Here is a 20,397-nt window from a genome sequence, read left to right on the forward strand (position 1 = left end):
TTTATAATGCCAATTTTTACAGTGTTAATGAAATGTCAAATGCTTTATCGACGTATGGTATATAAGGTGCACATGACACGAACGATAGTCATCAATGAGCATAAGATCTTCAACTTTATGAATCGGATATTGAAACGCATTTTCATGTATGTGGTTTTCTTAACAGATGTAATTTCCAAGTTTGAGCTTTCAGCGACTGGCGGTCAAAATCTCATGTATCTCGAAAAATAATGCATTTATAATGTAAGAACTTTATGTATAAATATAATGACTTTTTTCAGCGTAATGCATAAAAAGTACTTGATACGTTCATAAATGTTTTCATCGAAATAACATGTGCTAGATTGAAATAATTTCTGCAAAGTTCGATACACTTTCTCGATGATTAATTTCATTATTTCAGATTTACAACAATTGTTCATTCTACATAGAATTGAAAAATTCTTCGAACGAAGTTATCACAGTTACATGTTATGTGTAACACACATGTTGCTCTTTTAACCTGTCTGATATCTTTCTGCTTCACTTCTGCTTCACGTTCACGTCTCTTCAAATTTCCTAATTATAACGTAGATGAGTTTCCTCGAGAAGAAGAATTATATTGCAAATATATTTTCAAAGAATACCTAGAAACGCCTTTAAAAATATTGGGAGAAAGATGCAGCTTCTTCGGAAATTGAATATGTATTAGGTTGTCCGAGAAGTTTCTTTCGTTTCATAAGGTGATAATAGATGAACAACAATTTCTGTTTTATATTATTTTATTGAATTAGGTATGATCCATTTCGTTCTATTTCTATTATTATGTTCCTGCCTAATTCCATAAACTAATATAAAACAAAAACCATAGTGCGTCTATTATTTCCTTATAAAACGAAAGAAGCTTTCCGGACAATCTAATATACATATAAACCCGCGTAGAATTTAATTAATTAATAAAACACATTAAGGAATAGAAAACATTGCAAAACCCGAAACCATAATATAATTTCCGCAATGCATAGCTTTTCTTTTTTTTCAATCTGTATGCAGATACCATTTTGCACCATTAAAAATGCTAATTAAAATAATCAATGCATACGTGTAATAAACGAAATTAAGGCATAGCTAGAAAATGATATACATATAAATATTTCGACAACCTATTAAACGTTGAAAATTGTGCATTTTTTATTCTCGCATTTCCTACATACTTTTGCGATCTTCTTCCGTTTGTAATACTTCGTTAACTTATCAAGCTCTTAAGAACAAGTATTCTAAAATATCTGCAATTATACCAAACCAAACTAAAACCACTGCACCATATCAAATTACCCCATAAATAAACAACCCGCAAGCTTATGTTTATTAATACCTTTCCATCTATTTTACGAGACTAATGAAACCATTTATTTACATCCATTGTTCTCAAAAGCTCTTAATATACCGCATCATCAATAATTCTCTAATTCGATGCAAAATTTTCGGCACGAGGAACTAAATACCGGTTATTTAAGCTCGGGCGAGTCACGCGTTGTAAATCGACGCCGAATGCTCACGTGAAACGGAAAAACATTGGGCAAAAAGACGAATAAAAACGTATAATGCAAACGACGTTGGTTTCGCGGAGGTGGCGCAAAGAACACAAACGAAGAGAAATTTTCGTAAGGTTTGAAAAGCTGTCCGAAACAGAAGCAAGTCGCGGGGAACACACGTATCCGAGGAGAAAAATATGTATTCGCGCGTTCAGCAAAACATGTGCGCAAATATGGCGGGACCAGCGTCTCGCATAAACTGGTTGAACGACCACAAACTTTACGCGAGTTGCGTAATTTCAGATTTTTACGAACGATGAAAGCCAATAATAACGAGTGATGTATGCACGAATTCTATCGCGGTGATTTGAGGAAGTCAATTATTATGGAAATTTCCAGTGCTGGAAAATGAACGCCGATGTACGTGGAAATTCAAACCGAATGCAGCTAAAGAAACCAATCGTAGACGGAGACTTATTACTTTTTTTAAATACCAGACGTTGTTTTTGGATACTATGTTCCTTCTTCTTATGTCAAGTTATCATATTAAGTTCATATTATGTTCATAAAGTTTGTAAGTACATTTTTACATATATATACGTATAAGTGTTTTCACAGATAAAATAGAAACACATAATGCACGCTTTAATTATAGAGACCCTCGCGTTTTTTTTATTTAAATCTTAACCTTTGAAGTGACTTGCAATGACATAGATGAATCTAAATCGGTTCGACTCATAGACGAAGAATTTTTTAGATAAATATTAATCGATTGGCCTTTTATTTGATTTCAGCATTCGAGTCGAAACGTTCGTGTTTCTTTTAATAAAATACGCGTTTATGGCAGTGAATTATCTATCAACGATTTGACGATTGTATCGAAGTATCTAAAAAAATGTAGAGAAATTAAAATAAAACTCTATGTCTTACTGTTTCTTTCGTAGTATTTCAAATAACGCATATCATGCTATTGGATGTCTAATGGTGAAAATAATTCGCTAATTTTTGGATATCACGTAAAGGATGAATTAACGTATTGATGACTTTAACATTCTGACGAGTTATATTTAAAGATACAATTCTATTTACATGATCTTATTGTGAGGCAAACTATTGATACAACTGGAATTCGTATCGATATAAAGATCATGTTTAGATAAGTAGGAGTTCATTTAACCAGAGATAAACTAAAATTTACTTTGCATAAATCTGAGAATTTATTTATTTATTTATTTAATTTATTTTTTTTTACATTTGGAATTCTATTGTATATGTATATCAGTGGTGTTGAATTTTTCGTCTTACACGCATGATTTTAGCATTTAATGAATGGTATCTTTCTTGTCCTACGACCGATTGGTTATGGTATGGTAAAAGACAGGTAAGGATCGTTTGAAAAACCGCAAGCTTTCTATTTCGCTGCTTTAGAGTCTCGAGTATTAAAATTTGATTTAATATTGGTATTTTATTAGAAAAAAAAGAAAAGATTATTAGATACGTAAAACTGTCAAAATCTGGAACCTTTTAATACTATTCATAATCATTAGAACAAAAATTACTTCCATTTAACATCCAGTTAAATTAAGAGATTCAATTTTGACGATTTCTAATTAATATATTATTGTTCCAGTAACATTAATTAATGATTTCATTACTCTAACATCGATATTGTCAATATTCGTAGTAGCATCGATATTAATAAATTACTCGATATCATCAATAATCGTAATATTGTTTACTAGAAAATATTAGTTGAAAACATTCTCTATTACATATAGTAGCTATAAAAAGTATTGTTTTATACACTTTCATATACTTTATTGCGGTATTTACGTATTAATTAATTAGTACGTAATACCACAATTACTTAGTAATAATACATGTATACATAAAACCTGATTAAAAAAAAAAAGGTACGCGTCAATACTTTTGTAGCCATTGTACATTAGAGTAGCTTAAAGTATCCGAAAAATAACAATAATTAAGTATATCCTCCTTATATTACAATTTAAAAATACGATTAATAAATCAATAGAATTACAAAGGCGACTTAAACAGTGAACAAATTAAAGTAAAGTTACACATACGATAGATCACGAAAAGGGGATGCTCGTGGAGCGCGTCTACCGGAAGCACAGTTCCCTAGCAGCATAAACACAAGAGCACAGGCATCAGACAACCAATCACAGCAGACGAGTGAGTCCGACTGATCACGAACAATGAACAAAGTGTCGACGGTCTAGGCCGATGGATTCCGTAAATATCCGAATTTTCACGACAAGTTTACGCAACTACGATACACGTACTATCGTAGCAGACGATAATAGGGCCAGTATTCTGGGAAGCATAGTATGAGGAGCAGTTCTTGGAAAGGTACAAATTAAGGGAAAGAAAAATAGACAAAGGAAAACATTGGTGAATCAGAATAATCCCATAAATATTTTGATCGACAAGAGGCACAGGCAATCAACGTGGTATGTAGCTTCATTAGCCAAAATATTCTTCTTGTATATGCTTTTATTTAATTTCCTTATTACTTATTAACTCGCTATGTAATTGCATTATAATTTAGAAATTAGTAAACGCACACACAGTCGCAAAAGTATTTAAATTCTTATCGCAGGGAACTTTTACGGATAGAAGAAAATACTTTTGAAATTTCATTGGTACTATGATAAAAACCACGATCGTGATCATATTGGTAAAATTTGGTAGCAATCTGAAAATGTATAATTATTAAAATATTTATAGAAAAATAAAAATATCGGACAACTCTTGCTTCTTCAAATAAGAAACATTGTCGTTAGTAAATAAATTTTAAATAATTTTATATATTTAATTTTATGTATTTAATAACCTGTGTCAGTGGTTAATGCAACTAAAAGATTAGAAACAAGATACATCCTGATTACAGGAGGCTAAATATCATCTTTATCTTGATTTCTACTGTATAGGATTATTTTATCTAAACAAAAAAAAAGAATGATATTTTGATTTAACTACGATATTGCTTTATTATTACTTAGGGTACTGGAATATGTATCTGAATATTATGTGTTTATAAACCACAGAATATCGGGTAACGTAATATAATACAGGTAATACATCATTAGGGTAATGGATTTTGATTAGAACGTAGTGCATTGCATGCATATAATTTAATGGAAATTTATATTATTATCGATGATTATATTATTATTTTATATTATCATTCATCATATTATATTCATATATTTAAAACAAAATATCACGCTAAGAATTACAATGATCGTATTTGCCAAATATCTGTTACGTCTGGAAGTCTCTCAGTATCGTAACAATGAAATATTTTCATAATATGCAATGTATATATTATTTATAAAAAAAATTTAAAGGTGAAAAATTGAAAATTAAAAATATAGAGTCGATATACACTAATCACAATATCATCTATCGCACAATTAAACAACTAGAATCTGATATTTCCAATATCAATTTAATGACTAAAATGGAACAAATACTTTACAGTAAGCGTAGTAAAATTCCAATTGAAGTTTCTATATAGGATATTTCCAAACTATAGCCATAATTACAAAGAGAATTAGAAAGTGTCAATATCATAATTTCTTCGATTAAAATATCAGAATTCCTAATTATATCAGTTCTTTCTACCACGTGAAACGCATTACAGCAACGTGTCAACAGCACGATACTCGCTCGCCATTATCACAAACGCACTTGCGATTGCGAAGAAATAAAAAAGAAATTTCAATATTTATATTCCTCCGATCATTCGATCCATCCATCAGAATTCGAAATTAGACTACTTTCTCCCATTAACAATAAGCCAACGGAGCACGGCAACCACCCACCTCGAAGTCAGCGAGAACTTCTTACAACTCCTGTAACTTTCCCATCTGCTAAATTTAAACAAAAGTGATAAAGCATTGCCTCACTGAAATATCCCATCCGAGCTATTTTCATCCTATTGCAATCGAACCGCACGCGATAATAATATATCGACTATCATGTATCGAAAGGGTTGCTGCGAGCTGAAAATAAATCTCGCGGAGCAAGTTATAAGAAGATCAATCGCGAGAGTAAATGATAGGCGGGAAGACTCGACTCGCGACAAAAGGTAGAATAAAAAGAGGCAGACAGAAAGAGAGAGGGGAAGTAAAATAAAGTAGAAATAGTTGTAAACTTACCCTTGTGTGTTGTCGCGTGGTAAGCTCGCGCAGGTGTGGGTGGTCCAGGGGTGGTGGGAGTGGCAGCGACGTAACTGCCCCCGCCACCCCCTGGGAATAACGAGTATAGCCCGTAACGACTCACACCTGTAACACCATTCAGACAGAGAATTTATTTTTTACAGCGTGGATCGTGGTCGTTGCACGACAACCGTGCATCTCGATTTGATAAGCGGAAGAGAATTACTTTTAACGGTTTAGCTACATCGTTCTAAATAGTCGAGTTTCTCCATTGCTAATTGTCGCTTTAGGAAGAGTTATGAATTTTATAAATCTTATTCAGGGGTTAAGCAAAATTTGATGGATTGCACGGATGAATTGCACGGAATAAAGAAGGAATACAATGTAGAGGTAGCGGAAGATTCTTAATTCGAAATAGGGATGGTTTAACGAAGTTGCAACTCAACTGGGATCAGACATTTTGTGAAATTTGAACATGTAAAAATATTCGTAATTCAATCTAACATTCGTGCTCGTATTAAGAGCAGTCGCATTCCGATAGAGGCAGTTTTATAAGAAATTGTAAATCGTAAGGCGTAAATCTTAATATGTAGTAGTAACAATTGTAATAATATATCATAACCTGTACATAGTAAATTGCAAATTGTTTATTATAAATAGTAAAGCGTAGTAGGAAGTTATGGGCTGTAAGTTGTACAATTATAATAGTAAGTTGTGATATATATATATATATGTCATTTATAATACCAAAATACATAGTAACAAAATATGTGTAAATCCCTTATCGTAAGTTGTACAATTCTAAAAAGTACATATCACCAACGTTACTCATAATGAAACATTTCATATTTGTATACAATGTCCTATAACGAAAATTTCTATAAATAAAATTGTTATATTGCGTTTTATTAACAAGTGATTGTATTAACACATTGTTGATAGATCACGAGTAAAATCATGCATTCATGCGCAAGCGTTGTTGCCGGTGGCACATATTAATTTCTGCATAAAATAGCCGATGATAGGACTAAAAATAAAATAAAAAAATTTTTGCATACAATAACCGGTGACACGTCACAAAATAAAATAAAACTTTTGCATAGAATAGTCGACGATACGCGTTGAAATAGAATTTTTTGCATAAAATACCGTCCAATCAACAATATGTTAATACCAAGCAGACTACTAATAATAATCGTCGATATCTAATTTTCGCGTCAAAATAAAAAAAGTATAATCAATATTTATTTCTTTTGCCCTAAACAAATAGAATTTTATTCGCGGTAGAGTTAAACAAACTCGTAAAACAAATTCTCTGTGTATTGTACAGAATTCTTTAATTTTGCTACGGTTTTCAATCATCCAACGAACAATCAAATTATAGGTAAACAAATAAATTAGTCAAACAGAAGAATCCAAAAGATTTGACAGAAAATATATGAGTCGTTCTGCAGCCATATTGATCGACTCCATAAATTGAAATGTAGAGAAAACTGATGATATTACGAACATAATTTTTTTAATTTATTTATTGTTATTTGTGTTATTCTCGTACAATAAATGAATTTATAGAAATAAGACGTTTGCTTCTTACGAATTGACGATTGACCATATACTTCTGTAATGGAATCGAGAAATTGACAAACACATATATTACTCGGAATAAAAATTAAATAATAAAAAATGTTGTAATAAAAAAATACAACAATTAAATTAAAATATAGATAGAGCTCGTCATAATAAACGTTAAAATAAAAAATTATTGAAAAAAAAATTCCACATTGCCGAAACCCGGGATTGAACCGGGGACATTTAGATCTTCAGTCTAACGCTCTCCCAACTGAGCTATTTCGGCTCTTGGGAATCTTGCTTTCCAACCTCAACTTATTCTGACCTGCTCGTAAAATTACGTAACTGTAAGGGAAAAAAAAAACCACTTGCCAAAACCCGGGATTGAACCGGGGACATTCAGATCTTCAGTCTAATGCTCTTCCAACTGAGCTATTTCGGCTCGTGCCAACCACTACGATGCAACTATAACTGGAGATTCGATTACAAAATTAAGAAAACCGGGTTAAAGGAAAAAGGACAAAATTTTGTTTATTTTAAATAAATATTACATTTTGAAGGTATTAATTTTTTTTCTGCAATGTAAATAAAAATTTATTAGGCAAATCAATATGAAATTGCCGTTAATCTTTAATTAATGATTCGTTATAAATTTCCGGATTGGAAAATAACTCGAATATCGTGATATTTTAAACGGAAATGATTTAAATACGATTTGTCAATTTTATTTACGGGAAATTATTTTTTTTTCTTCCTTCTTTAATTTTTCATTCGCAAAAACATGAATTATGTAATAATACGTGTACGAATGAATTGCACAGTGCAAGTATGAAAGTATAATAATAAGTTTTACGGATTAAAAACTTTACGATACATCGAATCAGACATTTTGTGTTATCATCGAATTTGGGATTATAATTTGTACTTTATGTAGCAAGCTTTCCGTGATTTTCTGCGATGCTGATGCTCGAAATTTATTACATTAATATTTCAGGCTTTTTAAATTCGGTAAATATATATTTTGCAATATAATGACAATTTCTATAATCCAACAATTTCAATCATTTACGAGGATAATCTTTAACATTACCTGCAATTTCGTAATATTACATAAAACTACATTACAGTTTAATTATGAATGACAAACCATATCGGAATAAATAATTCAAATTATGACTTATAATTATTACCGATTTTTGTTGAGTAAGTAATCTAATATTCTAGCTACGTTGCTTGATTGTTAAAAGTATTTCTCTCGACGATAAGATCGACATTCGTAAATACATATATACTTGACGATAAACTTAATAAGAAATCTAGTACTTTTTAACTGGAAAACAGTCATTTATCAACGCTTGTTTGTCAATGAATACACCAAGCCATTTGTTAAAATACTGATATTTATATCACACTGGGCAATAATAAGATAATGAAAACTAGATTTAACAGTTGCTTCAAAACCAATTTAATTTATAACAAGGAAGACGCATCTTATAGATAAGATTCTGTACTATCGAGAAAAAGTTGTATTTGCGTATATATGTATTTACGTGAAGGCATGATAGATATTGCCACACCTTATTAAATAAATTTTATAGATACTTTATTCTTTTCGTTAGGAAATATCTTATTTTTTTCATATCGATTCTTTTTTCATTTTTGGAAATCTCAGAACAAACGATTTACACGCAGATATTAAAAATTCAATTAAAAAGGCAGAACATTTAATTTCTATAATATCAAATTGTTAATATTAAATATTAAATCAAATAAAAATATTTTATAACAGAGAATATTACATCATTCGTATCAAATATTAAATTAGATAAATATATTGCATACTTTATGATTAAATACTACAAAATAAATATTTTTTCATCTAAAGTTACAATATTTTTATTACTTAGAAGTAATTAATTTGCATAAAGGAAATAAGAACGATTTAACTTTATAGGAACATTGCAAATCGAGATATTGCCAGAAGAATTCGTGTAACAAACAGAATTTCTATTTGTCGAGAAATTTTATATATTATTTCATTCTACAGTTTGAAATTTTACTTCCGTATGAGACGCGTCTTTCACAGTCTAAACAACGTTATTACGTTCAAACGTATATGAATATCAAGGGTGGAAAATATTACTTTATAAATCTTTATAAAACTTTATAAAACTTTATAAAATTGCTTGTAAAATTTTCAATTATATCATTTGATCAACCTATCTTATATTGCGGTATATTTTTCTCATAAAAATGTTTATTCTAAAATATTCTCATCGTTATCGTATTGTACAATATTCATGACATGAACTGTTTTTTAAATCTCAACTTTCTTTTCCTTGATAAATGATTTATCGACAAAAAATTTTAGATTATTAACGTCCATCAAACCCAAACTGATTATTGTTCTATAAAATGGCATATATTTCAAAATGTTTCCCAGTCGTTTGGATAAAAAAATAAAAAATAATTTTTTAGTGATTAATACAAGGTAAATAGCGTACCTTGGTTGTGAGTCGGCGCGGGGGTGGCGGCCAGGGGTGGAATAGCCTGAGACTGCTGGTTCGGAACCTGATTGGACTGTGCAGGTGCTAAGGGCCATAGGGTTGCTGCCGCGGCAGGGCCGGACGTCTGTTGGGCCCGGGCACCCGTGTCGCCCACGGGACGATCCCCAGTCCCACTTTGGGCCACGGGAGGGACCAACATCGGACCTCCCCCTCCCGAGGCTGAAATATAACACGAACAGAATTTGGCGATTAAAATATTTGTATACTGTCACATTACATTCGATGAATGTTTTACAAAAAATTTAAGGATTATAATGTTACCAAAATTATAAAAATTATAGCTTCTTAGGGTTACATTGGTGTTCTAAAGTTATAAGAGAAGATGGCTTATATTTAGAACGTGATTAGATATTTCTTGTAAAATTATATTCATAGAAAATATGAAGAACATTGGAAGCAAGAGATTCGAATGGATAGAAATTTGAAACAAAGTTAGTGCAATACATACATGCAAAGTTAGTGCACGATACATTTTAAAGAAAATTTTCTAGTTTCATGGAAAGCTATGATACATCGACAAAACCATTTTGAAAATTAGAATTAGATTCCAATTAGAAGGAAGATTCCAAATGCTAAAAAATAGCGATCGCAATGCTATTCTTCACACTGAATTAGATATTTTCTATTCACGCGTTACATGTTGCACGATTTTTAATAATTTTCATTGCGGCTTTTTGTATAACCTTTGATACTCTTCTTTAATTAATTAACGTAATAGTTGACACTGATTCATTTCATTCAGCTTTACGTTGATATTTATTTTACATGTACCGAAAATTGCAATGAGTTGAATGGAAAATTCACCATAAACAATATATGACATACAGGCTATGCGAACGTTTTAATAACGAGCGATGTGACGTTTCACTTCGTTCATCATTTTCCTAGTCGGTGAATCGAAAGGTATAGGGAAAAGCAGATATCAGTATCTGGCTATCGGAATCAACTTTTCATCGTTAATCTCTCTGCACACTTGTATCTATGGATCGTGGTATCAGGGGGCCAATAGGATCACATGCAGTAAAGGGAAATTTGGCGGTCACGTTTAGTAGAACAAAATAGAAACAAAGAAAGACTAACAGCGAGATGAACGTGAAGAACGAAATATGAAAATACATATTTTTCGTCAGTTGCAGAAGAAAAATCTACGCAGAAATAATATGTTAATTTGACATTAAAATGAAATTCAGAGGAAAGGTGAATGGATTAAAATAGAAATAATTGCTTCAGTAGAGGTACCTATGAAATTAATCCACAACAGAGTTTCATATATTACGTACAGATAATACTCTAGAAAATGATAGAAATTGAAAAATAAACAGAAAAGAAAAATTGCATATATATACTACTAGCAATACTAATTAAAATATTTGAATAGTAGCGTTTAAGTAATTTCGTACATTTAATAGTCAACTAGTGTCAATTAATGCTGATATATTTCAGACACGACATATGTAAAAATTTTTCGAAGAAATGAAAAACTAATTAAGAAACTATATGGTTTATCAAGAAAAGGTAGAATCTTTCGTTTTCTATTTTACTGATAGTTCAAAAATTACAATTCACATACTTCCTCAGAAATATATATAAAACAGGCTACACGGTCAAGGAAAATCATGTATCTATCGAAAAGATTAAGGATAACACAATGGAAAAAGCACCTACTTGAAACGCGACATAATCCTCAAAAATTTAATTAGTTAAAAAATTAAGGAACGAATAATAATCACTACTTCAACTTTGTTAACGTTTCGATACATAATTTTTTAATAAATTAACGAATAAACAATCGTTTCTTCAAACTTCTATATTCCTTAAAATGAAAGAAAATTCTCTTGCTTTTTAAATATGTATGCAAATATTCTAAAAATGACGATGGATAAAAGATCACCGAAAAAGAACATCCGAGCTCAACCAAAAATTAGCGAAATTAAAAACCCAAGCTCTCTTCTTTTTCGCCGCCCTTCATTTCCACGGAACAGGAAACGGAACAGGAAGAAGAATGAAAGGCAAGGGCCAAAAAGCCGCGTGAACACATCGTGGATGGCGTAGCATCGTAGGCGCCTGGACCAATGTAACCTCGTGCAAAAAAAAGCAAGAAAAAAGAGGGGACAGACAGAGGTCGAGATAGAATATAGAACATTCTCAATGAGCTGAACGAAGCCAGAGCTTCGCCATTTTCTAGCAGAGGGTGATTCACCGAAGGGATGGCCATGGAGGGTTGAGAAGCGGTAGAAACGGAGGAGGGGTAGCAACAGGTCGGCAAGCATAATGTACTCTCTTAGGTACACACACGCGCGCACACACACGCGCGCACACACACGCGTCACTATAGTTCCATTTGATACACAAATCTCTAAGTATGAGTTCACGTCTTTTTCTTGCGCGCTAAAATACAGGGGTTGCGGAAACGACGTACTCGGAGAAATCTTTTTACCGAAAGAATTTGTTAACGACAGGATTTTAATGGCGAGAGGAGTTATACGAGAAAACGTAAAATATACGTTGCGTATAATTTGTCGAAAAATTGTCATTTTTCGAGTAACAAAAAAAGGTGGATAATTTGCACTTGATTGTATCGTAAATTCTGGCAAATGTCAAATTACATGGTTCGCGTATGTACATCGAATACTTTTTGTGGATGACTGGAAACTGTAACAAGTTCTGAAGAATAATCGAGTGTTTCTGAGATATGTATATAAACAAACACAGAAATGCGATTGTGATATATATCATAATGGCACAATTGAAGTACTTTGGATATTTGTATACAAGGAATGTATTTCTTCTCTTTAATTCTTGGTCGTTTCTTTCTAGATAATTTCTTAATTTTATAAAGCTTTTCCGTATAACATTTTTTTAATATAACGTACTTTATTTCTTCAGATACTAAATCGAAATTAAACAAAACTAAATAAATTATTTTAATTCATTTAGGTTATTCTTTAGGCTAATTAATATACAATGAATATTAATATAATTACAATTTGTCTTCATAATACAATTCAATACAATTTTAATACAATTTGATTTCGTCAGGGGCTTATAGTGAACTGAAGTTTTCATGACTATTTTCCAGTGAAGCATTTTCTTAACAGATCCTACCGTTATTTTTCCATTTTTTATAGTCGTATGACGGTACATACTACCAAACGACACGAAATTGAATATTCTTGAAGCTATTTAATTAGTATATGAATCCTATAATAAATACAATGTACAAACACCTTTTGTAGTCATCACATATCAATTTGATAATATTTGACAAACGTGTAAGAAGAATATTAATTAAACTTCACGTTTAACAATCCTTCATTTCCCACATCCTTTCCCAAATTTTCTCCGATTTTGTATTCCTTTCGCAGAAAAACTTTCCGTATCACCAAATATATTCATTTTCAAAAACCGTAAAAGGAAGAGAAAGAAGCGATGGAAGTGGACCTGAAAGTGAATCACTCTTAGAACACCTTGCCGGTTTCACGCCAGTATCGTCGTTGGAATTATTCAGAACCGCGGGATAAATCAGGATACTTGCGGAACAGGATAATGAGCCCGGTGCGACGACCTGAAATTCAAGCGAACTTCCAGCTGGAGAAAACGGCGGATGTCGCGTGTCCAAAAAAGCTGCACGTGCGAATACGATATCCCTCTCGCTTTCGCTATGTGAAAATACGTCTTAGTTGCTCTCGTTAAACTCACGCGATAATAACTGTCAATAAACTGTCAATCGGTCGGGTGTATGTTGCGGAGATGTAAGTGCGCAGCGATTAACGTCGCTACCGATCGTGTCCGTGAATTATAATGATTAAGTGGCCAATGTGCGACTCGACGTTCCCAACTACCGATTCAGAATACGCAAATAACGAGTTTTGATTCGGGCTAATAATTTACACGTAGAAAATTGAGACGTTGCTTCCCTTTTTTATCGTGTATCGCGTGGGGATTTTAGGAAGTTGATCGAAATTTGAAGAGACGTAAAAAGTGAGACGCAGATTATGATGCTCGCGTGTGAAAAATACTGTGTTAAATACGATTATTATGAGACAGTAAGTATTGAACGGAGTGTGACTATTAAACTGTGAACATTTATGGAAGATTTACAGACACAAAATGAATGTGTTATACATACATGTACAATACATAGCGTGCAAAAATGTAGCAAGTATCAAAGGGTAATGTATTTATGTAATATTTAGAGGATTTAGCTTTTCCAAGCGTGTTCTGCAAAACTTAAATTTGCATAAATATCTGAGCGCTCTTGCATGACCGAGCTAACATTATCAGTAAAATTTTCCAAATCACAAATAAATTTAACAAGTTGTAAGTTATAAGTCATGTTCGGTGAAAAATTTTACATTTTTGATATTTAATTTAGATGATCATGTGATGATAAGCTAATTACATTAGCTACTTGCTTTCCTTTCCAAGAATAAAATTTAAACTTTAAGAATATATTAATATACTTCAGCCAGTTCAGCTACTTTAGCGAATAAACGGAGAGAAGTCGAGAATGAGTCTGTAATTTTCGAAATGTTGGGAACTAAAGTTTCTTGAAAGTTACGAAAAGAATTCAACCTCTGTAACTCCGTTGCATCTTTTCTTACAACTTTTCTTTAACTCTGTTAGTCTCCTGGTCTCAATAGACTCGAGTATTCATTGCAGTGTCAAAGTTTCCTTGCATTTGTTCTTTACTTTATTACACTCTGTAAACGATTTGCATGAAACCGTGTTATATAAGCATGAAAGTTATCGTTAAACTTTGATTTTTGAACGTTTCAGCTTGGAAAACATTTGAATTCAAAGAAATAAATGGTGAAACGTAATTACAAAAATTGCCCATGTGAGACTCGAAGTAGCGATGTGTAGCTAATATGACAGAATGCATACTCATATATCTACATCGTGCACGCAGTTCAGTTAATTTAATTAATAAAAGATAGTACTATTAAATACTACTATACTTTGTCTGCGAAAAAGGATTTTAAATCCAGAAATTTTATAATGGACGAGGCGGATCGTATGTCCTCTTAAAATTTACGAATTACTTTTTTCTCATACTTCAACCTTTTTTATACTGTAGCGTGTTATTTTATAGAGAGATATGTTAATGTATTTCTAAAATTAGGTTTTATTTTTAAAAAGGAACAGACGATTTATAACACAGTAGTTCATACTGCAACAAGATAAGGTATTTTTACTAGCTTTAGTAGGTTAATTGAGTCTGTGAAGATTATAAACACTGAAAATCCATAGTTCAAAGAATAAAGCTAACATCAACAGAAATGTGCCTTTTCATTCTATTAGAAACTTTTTAATTTCTAACATTTACATCGTTTACCATCTCAACTCCTGAATTATTAAACATACAGGTAAATTAAACATAGTCTTATGTGGATTTACGCCCATAATCACAACGTTCTATGCTCTAAACGCAATTTACTGGTTTTCTCGATCGAATCTACACGCAGGATATTCCGGTAGGTCGTTAAGAAATTCGACGACCGACTCTGCTCTCGATAATTAAGGGTCCACGAGAACCCGCGGTTCTTGATCCTGTAATTTGTACCGTGCACAACTAAGAAGGGGAAGGCAAGAAAAGTCGGAGGCGTCAGATTTTTACGAGCACCTGTTCACCATTTTCCAGCCGTGAAAGGGGCCAGCTCTACGTCGTCAGGTAGTCACGATTCATGGCGAGGCCCTTCTCGTACCCTACCGACCTGAAAACCTGTTCTTCTAGCCCTCCTCCGCCTCACAGCCCTTCGTCACTCTTCTACGCCCTTGCAGCCAGCCAGAAGCAAGGGAAATTAAGAATTAGGTCGCTGTCAGGACTCTCAAACTTTCTGTTTCTGTCAATTTTATTTCTTTATAATTTTCCTTTGAAAATTCAAGGCCTCTTGCGCCATACAATAGAGTAGATTTGTACAAAATGTCAACTCGTTAAATCTGTACTTTCATATTCAATGTTTTGCATGTTTAATTGGTAACTTGATGGCAATGTGCAACGAAGGAATTTTTGACGTTTAACGTCATGAATGCAATATCACAGGAAACAGAACATAGCAAGTTCACTTTGTCGAATATACTGTAATGTTAAATTAGATTAAAGAGGAGAATTTTAATACGGTAGAAGTTGATGAAGGTTTGCGAAAGTCAAAGGTATAATTATCAGGACAGACAATGTTTTAATACTATGGCGAGGAATATTTTAAAAAATTTGAGGAGGACGAAGAAACACGCCAAAACGCCAATAAATCCAAAATCAAATAACGAAACAATTTTGAAAACTGTTTCCCTATGAGAAGTAGGAAATGTGCCTTATCGTGTTCCTTTCGTACAGTCTTCAATTATGATACTTGAAAACTCAATAAAGATGTAAGATATATTATCGAATTGAATTGTATCATACTTTCAATGTTTGTTGCACGTGGCGCAAAATTTATCAAAGTATTATAAATTTATCAGTACAAGCAGATTGCGTGTAACAATATTTCATAACATGATGCAAGATAAAATTTTAGAAATAATAAACGTCACAATATACAATCTTTAATACTAGAAGCGTCTGTATACGTTTTCTATATATCGAAAATAAATATAATAAAAATTATTCAACTTCAGCACGGGAAGATATTTATATCTCTTCGAAATATAAAATTATTATCGAATTGTTCAATTTTTTCCAGATCCTGATAATCATTACTGAATCAATTGTTTCGTCGCGGCGAAAGAATTCGTACCACTGTTAAAATATATTTTTTCATTTTCAAAACAGCACTAGCGATAAATTCGTACTTTAAATTTCATGGAAACAACGACTATCAGTTCAAATGTAACTACAGCTTAAACAAACAGAACTAAATCTCTCAACAATATTTATTTAATTCTCCACTTTATCTTACGGTCGATTTTTTTCACAAATTTTCTCCTATTTCCAATTCCAATCCAACGAATCAAATCTCCAAAAAGCCGGTATCCATTTAAACAACGAATTTCCATCGCCGTATTTAATCAAACAGGTGAAACAGTCTTTACCATTGTATTCATACGGTGGCCATCCGAACGTGTATCCCCCGAGTGAACCTCGGGACCAAACAGGATCGGACCAACAGTTCACCGGACGAGCTTGAAACCCCGGTAAAGCTTCGAAAAGCGTTTAAATCACGTCAAAGAGAAACGAGTTTCCCCTTTTTCTCTATAATACGACCACTTTCGTCTCGCTAGCGGTTCAAAGAGTAAGCACGATCGGGCACTCGCTCCCGACTGACCTATATTTTTCCATTGAACATTTTATCATTTCAAGCTTGTATTTCGAATCAGTGGTCGAACGAATTGGACAATGAATACAGTAAAATCACGCAGGATTACCCAAAACTGGTGACGCTTCTCCGCTTCTTTTACCGATTCTCGCGGATTCAGATAATCCTGGTAACAGCGGTTAGCAGCGCTGACAAACAAGAAATTGTGCAAACAGCTAGCTGTCGGTTCACAACATAAAAACAGCGAAACTATTTTTTAGGAAGCTGTTAGCTTCAATAAACAACTTTCTTCGGGGCATCGTTCGTTAGAGAATTTTACGATGCCGTCAATAGAAAATTGCTAGTCTCGTGAACTCTGGATTTCCCAAAGGGTCCGCGACGCGAGCCCAGACGGCCATGGTCGGTCACGTCGCGACTCTCGGCCCGGGCCCGGAGCAAATCCCGTTACGTCGCCAACTTCCTCTGGCAACAATACCCTCCCCTCTTCCAAACGTGCAAACGGAAATACGCGAAATTTTCACGAACGAAAAATGAAGAGACAGGGCAGAGTCTCCGACGCGTACAGACATAAGAATTTCTGGCTGAAAATACAGCATCGAAAAACTAACTTAGCGATTCCTGGACTCAAAGTACACGATGTTTACCCATTCCTTCGTTATTACGTTGCGAGCAAAGAAATGGTGTCCCATAACATGCAGCAAGTTTGATTATTCTGTGCGAAGTTTCAAATATTCGGAATTCTATACTCTCTGTCGCTCAATTTGGCAGATCTCGCTTGCACAATCCTATGCAACCCTCGAGCACGTGCCCAGTCTCGCGTGTTGAATCTACTTTTACACAGAAATCCGCGTGTACGTGTATGCATGGAGATCGATTTTTGGTAGAGTCGCAGTGGTACCAGTTAAGTTTCAGGGGAACGAGACTAGCTGCTACAGAGCTTGCTACTTTGCGTTAGGGAATTTGTTTCGCGAGAGTTTAACCTGCTATGGAGTGTGAGCTTCTCATGGTGGCCCACCAGGTTTATTCGTAATGCGGCTTCTGGTAGTAGGATGGGAATGTTCTATGAGCTAACAAGTTCAAGGCTGGTGATAACAAATACATGTATGTTCTACAGGATTTCCTATTTTAATCTACTATCGCAAAGATTTTAAAAGATGTACTGGGTTGTAGAAAGTGGTTTAAAAAATTGAAGCGTTGTAAAAATAGGTTGCTAGGTTAAGGTCAGGGGAATTTGGAGAAATTTACGTCGTTTTAAATGGAATTGTATAATTTTTAATGCATCAATTACACATAAAAACTACTTTCTTATTTGATTTTGAGATCAAATATGTCTTGTCATCTTCTTGAATATTTAAAACCATTAATAACGTTAGTCATATATTATACAAGGACTAGTGGTTAGGTTGAATTAATTCTAAGATAACAATTAAGCTAATATTATTAATGTCTTTTTGTATTAAGAATAATATTTAATATCCACCTTTTACAAAACATCGTAGGCATATCACATATTCTCCCATCTATTTTACGTTAAAATACTTCTTTACAATCACAAGCGACATGAGATCAGGAAATAAAAAAAAAATAAACTTATTGTATTTTTCCCGTGTATTCTGCAAACGAAGCCATACAAAAATACACACAGCCTTTACCCAAATTGTTTAAACAAATGACACAAAAGTAATCATTTAATGTACGAAATAGCGAAAAATAATAGGGTAATAAGATATTTACTCATTGTTACGCCAAAACAGGAGCTTCAACCACCACTTTGCATGCTCCTCAAATCTACTTACACCTAATCGACTTCAATCTCGAGAAGTCGAGAATCGTTCGCCTGTTCTTTAACTAACCCACGACCATAGACTAACCGAAAAAGAGATTCGGTCAGAAATATTACGAGGTCCGACGTAACAAGCCACCGTGAATCCAACGTGAATCATGCAACGTGCTATTCTTTGAAGTCCTTTCGCGGTGACGGCGAAGGAAAGCGCGTCGCAAGTGTTGTCCGCGTGAAAGTCACGGGGCGCGTACTCTGGCACGCGTGTGCGTGTACGTACACACGAACAGAGCGCACGTGCACGTTTCGACATAGCAATTTATGTAGACGCGAACGTGAATGGCGTAGTAAATTCAAGTACACAAGGGTGCGGCCTGAACGAGGCCGCTGCAAGCAAAGAGAGATTCGGCCGCTTGCAGTCGATGTGATTTGCAGCCAAACTTTTTTCCCCTCTTTTTCTCTCTTTTTTCCACCCCCCTTTTTTTCATTTCACGGTTGTGGTTTATACGAATACACGAACATGCTGGAAGAGGTCTCGCGCGGATTAGCCCGAAACTATATCACCATAACCGCAACAACGGTAATTAGTCCTCTGGTACTTCGCGCGCTGGTCTCCAAGGTCTTACTGTCGCCATTGCTATACCGACACTTTGTATGCTTTTCCGAGAAATATATATATGTACATATGTACGTTATATGTATAGGACTGGTGATAATTAATTTTTTAACGCTATCCAACCGGCCCTCCCTAATTATCGTATGCCCTTGAAGACTCGTTTATCATCTTCCAAGATCCAAGATCTTCCATCTTCCATGTTTATCGTCTTCTGGACGAACGCGAATTATGAGCTTTTTAATTAATGTCCGTGGCAAATTATTTCGTGAATTACGTGGATACTGTCAGATATTTCCCGGTTTCAGATGGTTTCACACCATTCGATTAGGATCATTGATTTACAAGTGGTTAGCGTGTTAAGAATATGAATATGTTTAGACAGAGATAAAAATATTCTTGTAAATATTATGAAAGATGTTTTGGTACGTTGGAAGTCGGTATTTTTATCGACTCTGTAGATTTTGTAGATTTTATAAATTTTATGCATTCATAAATTTGTAGATTTTATGGATCTTATAAATTGTGCAATCAGAAATTGAAATATGAATTATATGCTTAGCATTAAAGAAAATGTCAGTGATCTTTTATGATAACGATGGCCTTTTAAATTCATCAACTTTCTTGTTACTTGTACAGTTCCTGAGTTGTGTAAAAATTATGGCATATAATTTTGCATATATAATAGTTTTATTTAAAATGTATTAGATCGGTATTTACGTAACGTTACGTATTGTTTTTTTGTATAAAATCTTAAATATAAAAATCGTAAAAGTCCAGATCACGTAATTTGTGAGTATATTAAGAATTAAATAATCTACTTTCGTGTTAAAGTATATAAAGATTCATTTCCGTCGTATGAAGATCGTAAAAGTCACGACCATATAAATCGCATTAAATAACGTGTGTTT

The 20,397-nt window shown here is 33.4% G+C and overlaps 1 protein-coding gene and 2 non-coding genes across 7 annotated transcripts in view; all 3 read right to left on the reverse strand.

Annotated features, from left to right (window-relative positions):
• The window catches only part of LOC126919558 (uncharacterized), a 351,910-nt gene that overhangs the window by 111,321 nt on the left and 220,192 nt on the right, over nucleotides 1-20,397 (reverse strand). For all 5 annotated transcript variants that reach the window (XM_050728960.1, XM_050728969.1, XM_050728967.1 and 2 more), the window contains 2 exons: nucleotides 9,775-9,996; nucleotides 5,702-5,827 (listed from right to left, as the gene is read on the reverse strand). In XM_050728960.1, coding sequence (XP_050584917.1) covers nucleotides 5,702-5,827; nucleotides 9,775-9,976 — 328 coding nt within the window. In that variant the 5' untranslated portion in view covers nucleotides 9,977-9,996. The remainder of the gene's footprint in view (nucleotides 1-5,701; nucleotides 5,828-9,774; nucleotides 9,997-20,397) is intronic.
• Nucleotides 7,484-7,556, reverse strand: Trnaf-gaa (transfer RNA phenylalanine (anticodon GAA)). The gene has a single exon. It is a non-coding gene; the product is annotated as a tRNA-Phe (tRNA).
• Trnaf-gaa (transfer RNA phenylalanine (anticodon GAA)) lies at nucleotides 7,640-7,712 on the reverse strand. Its single transcript has one exon. It is a non-coding gene; the product is annotated as a tRNA-Phe (tRNA).

This window comes from Bombus affinis, chromosome 1, assembly GCF_024516045.1.
Source record: "Bombus affinis isolate iyBomAffi1 chromosome 1, iyBomAffi1.2, whole genome shotgun sequence".
Taxonomy (NCBI): Eukaryota; Metazoa; Arthropoda; class Insecta; order Hymenoptera; family Apidae; genus Bombus; species Bombus affinis.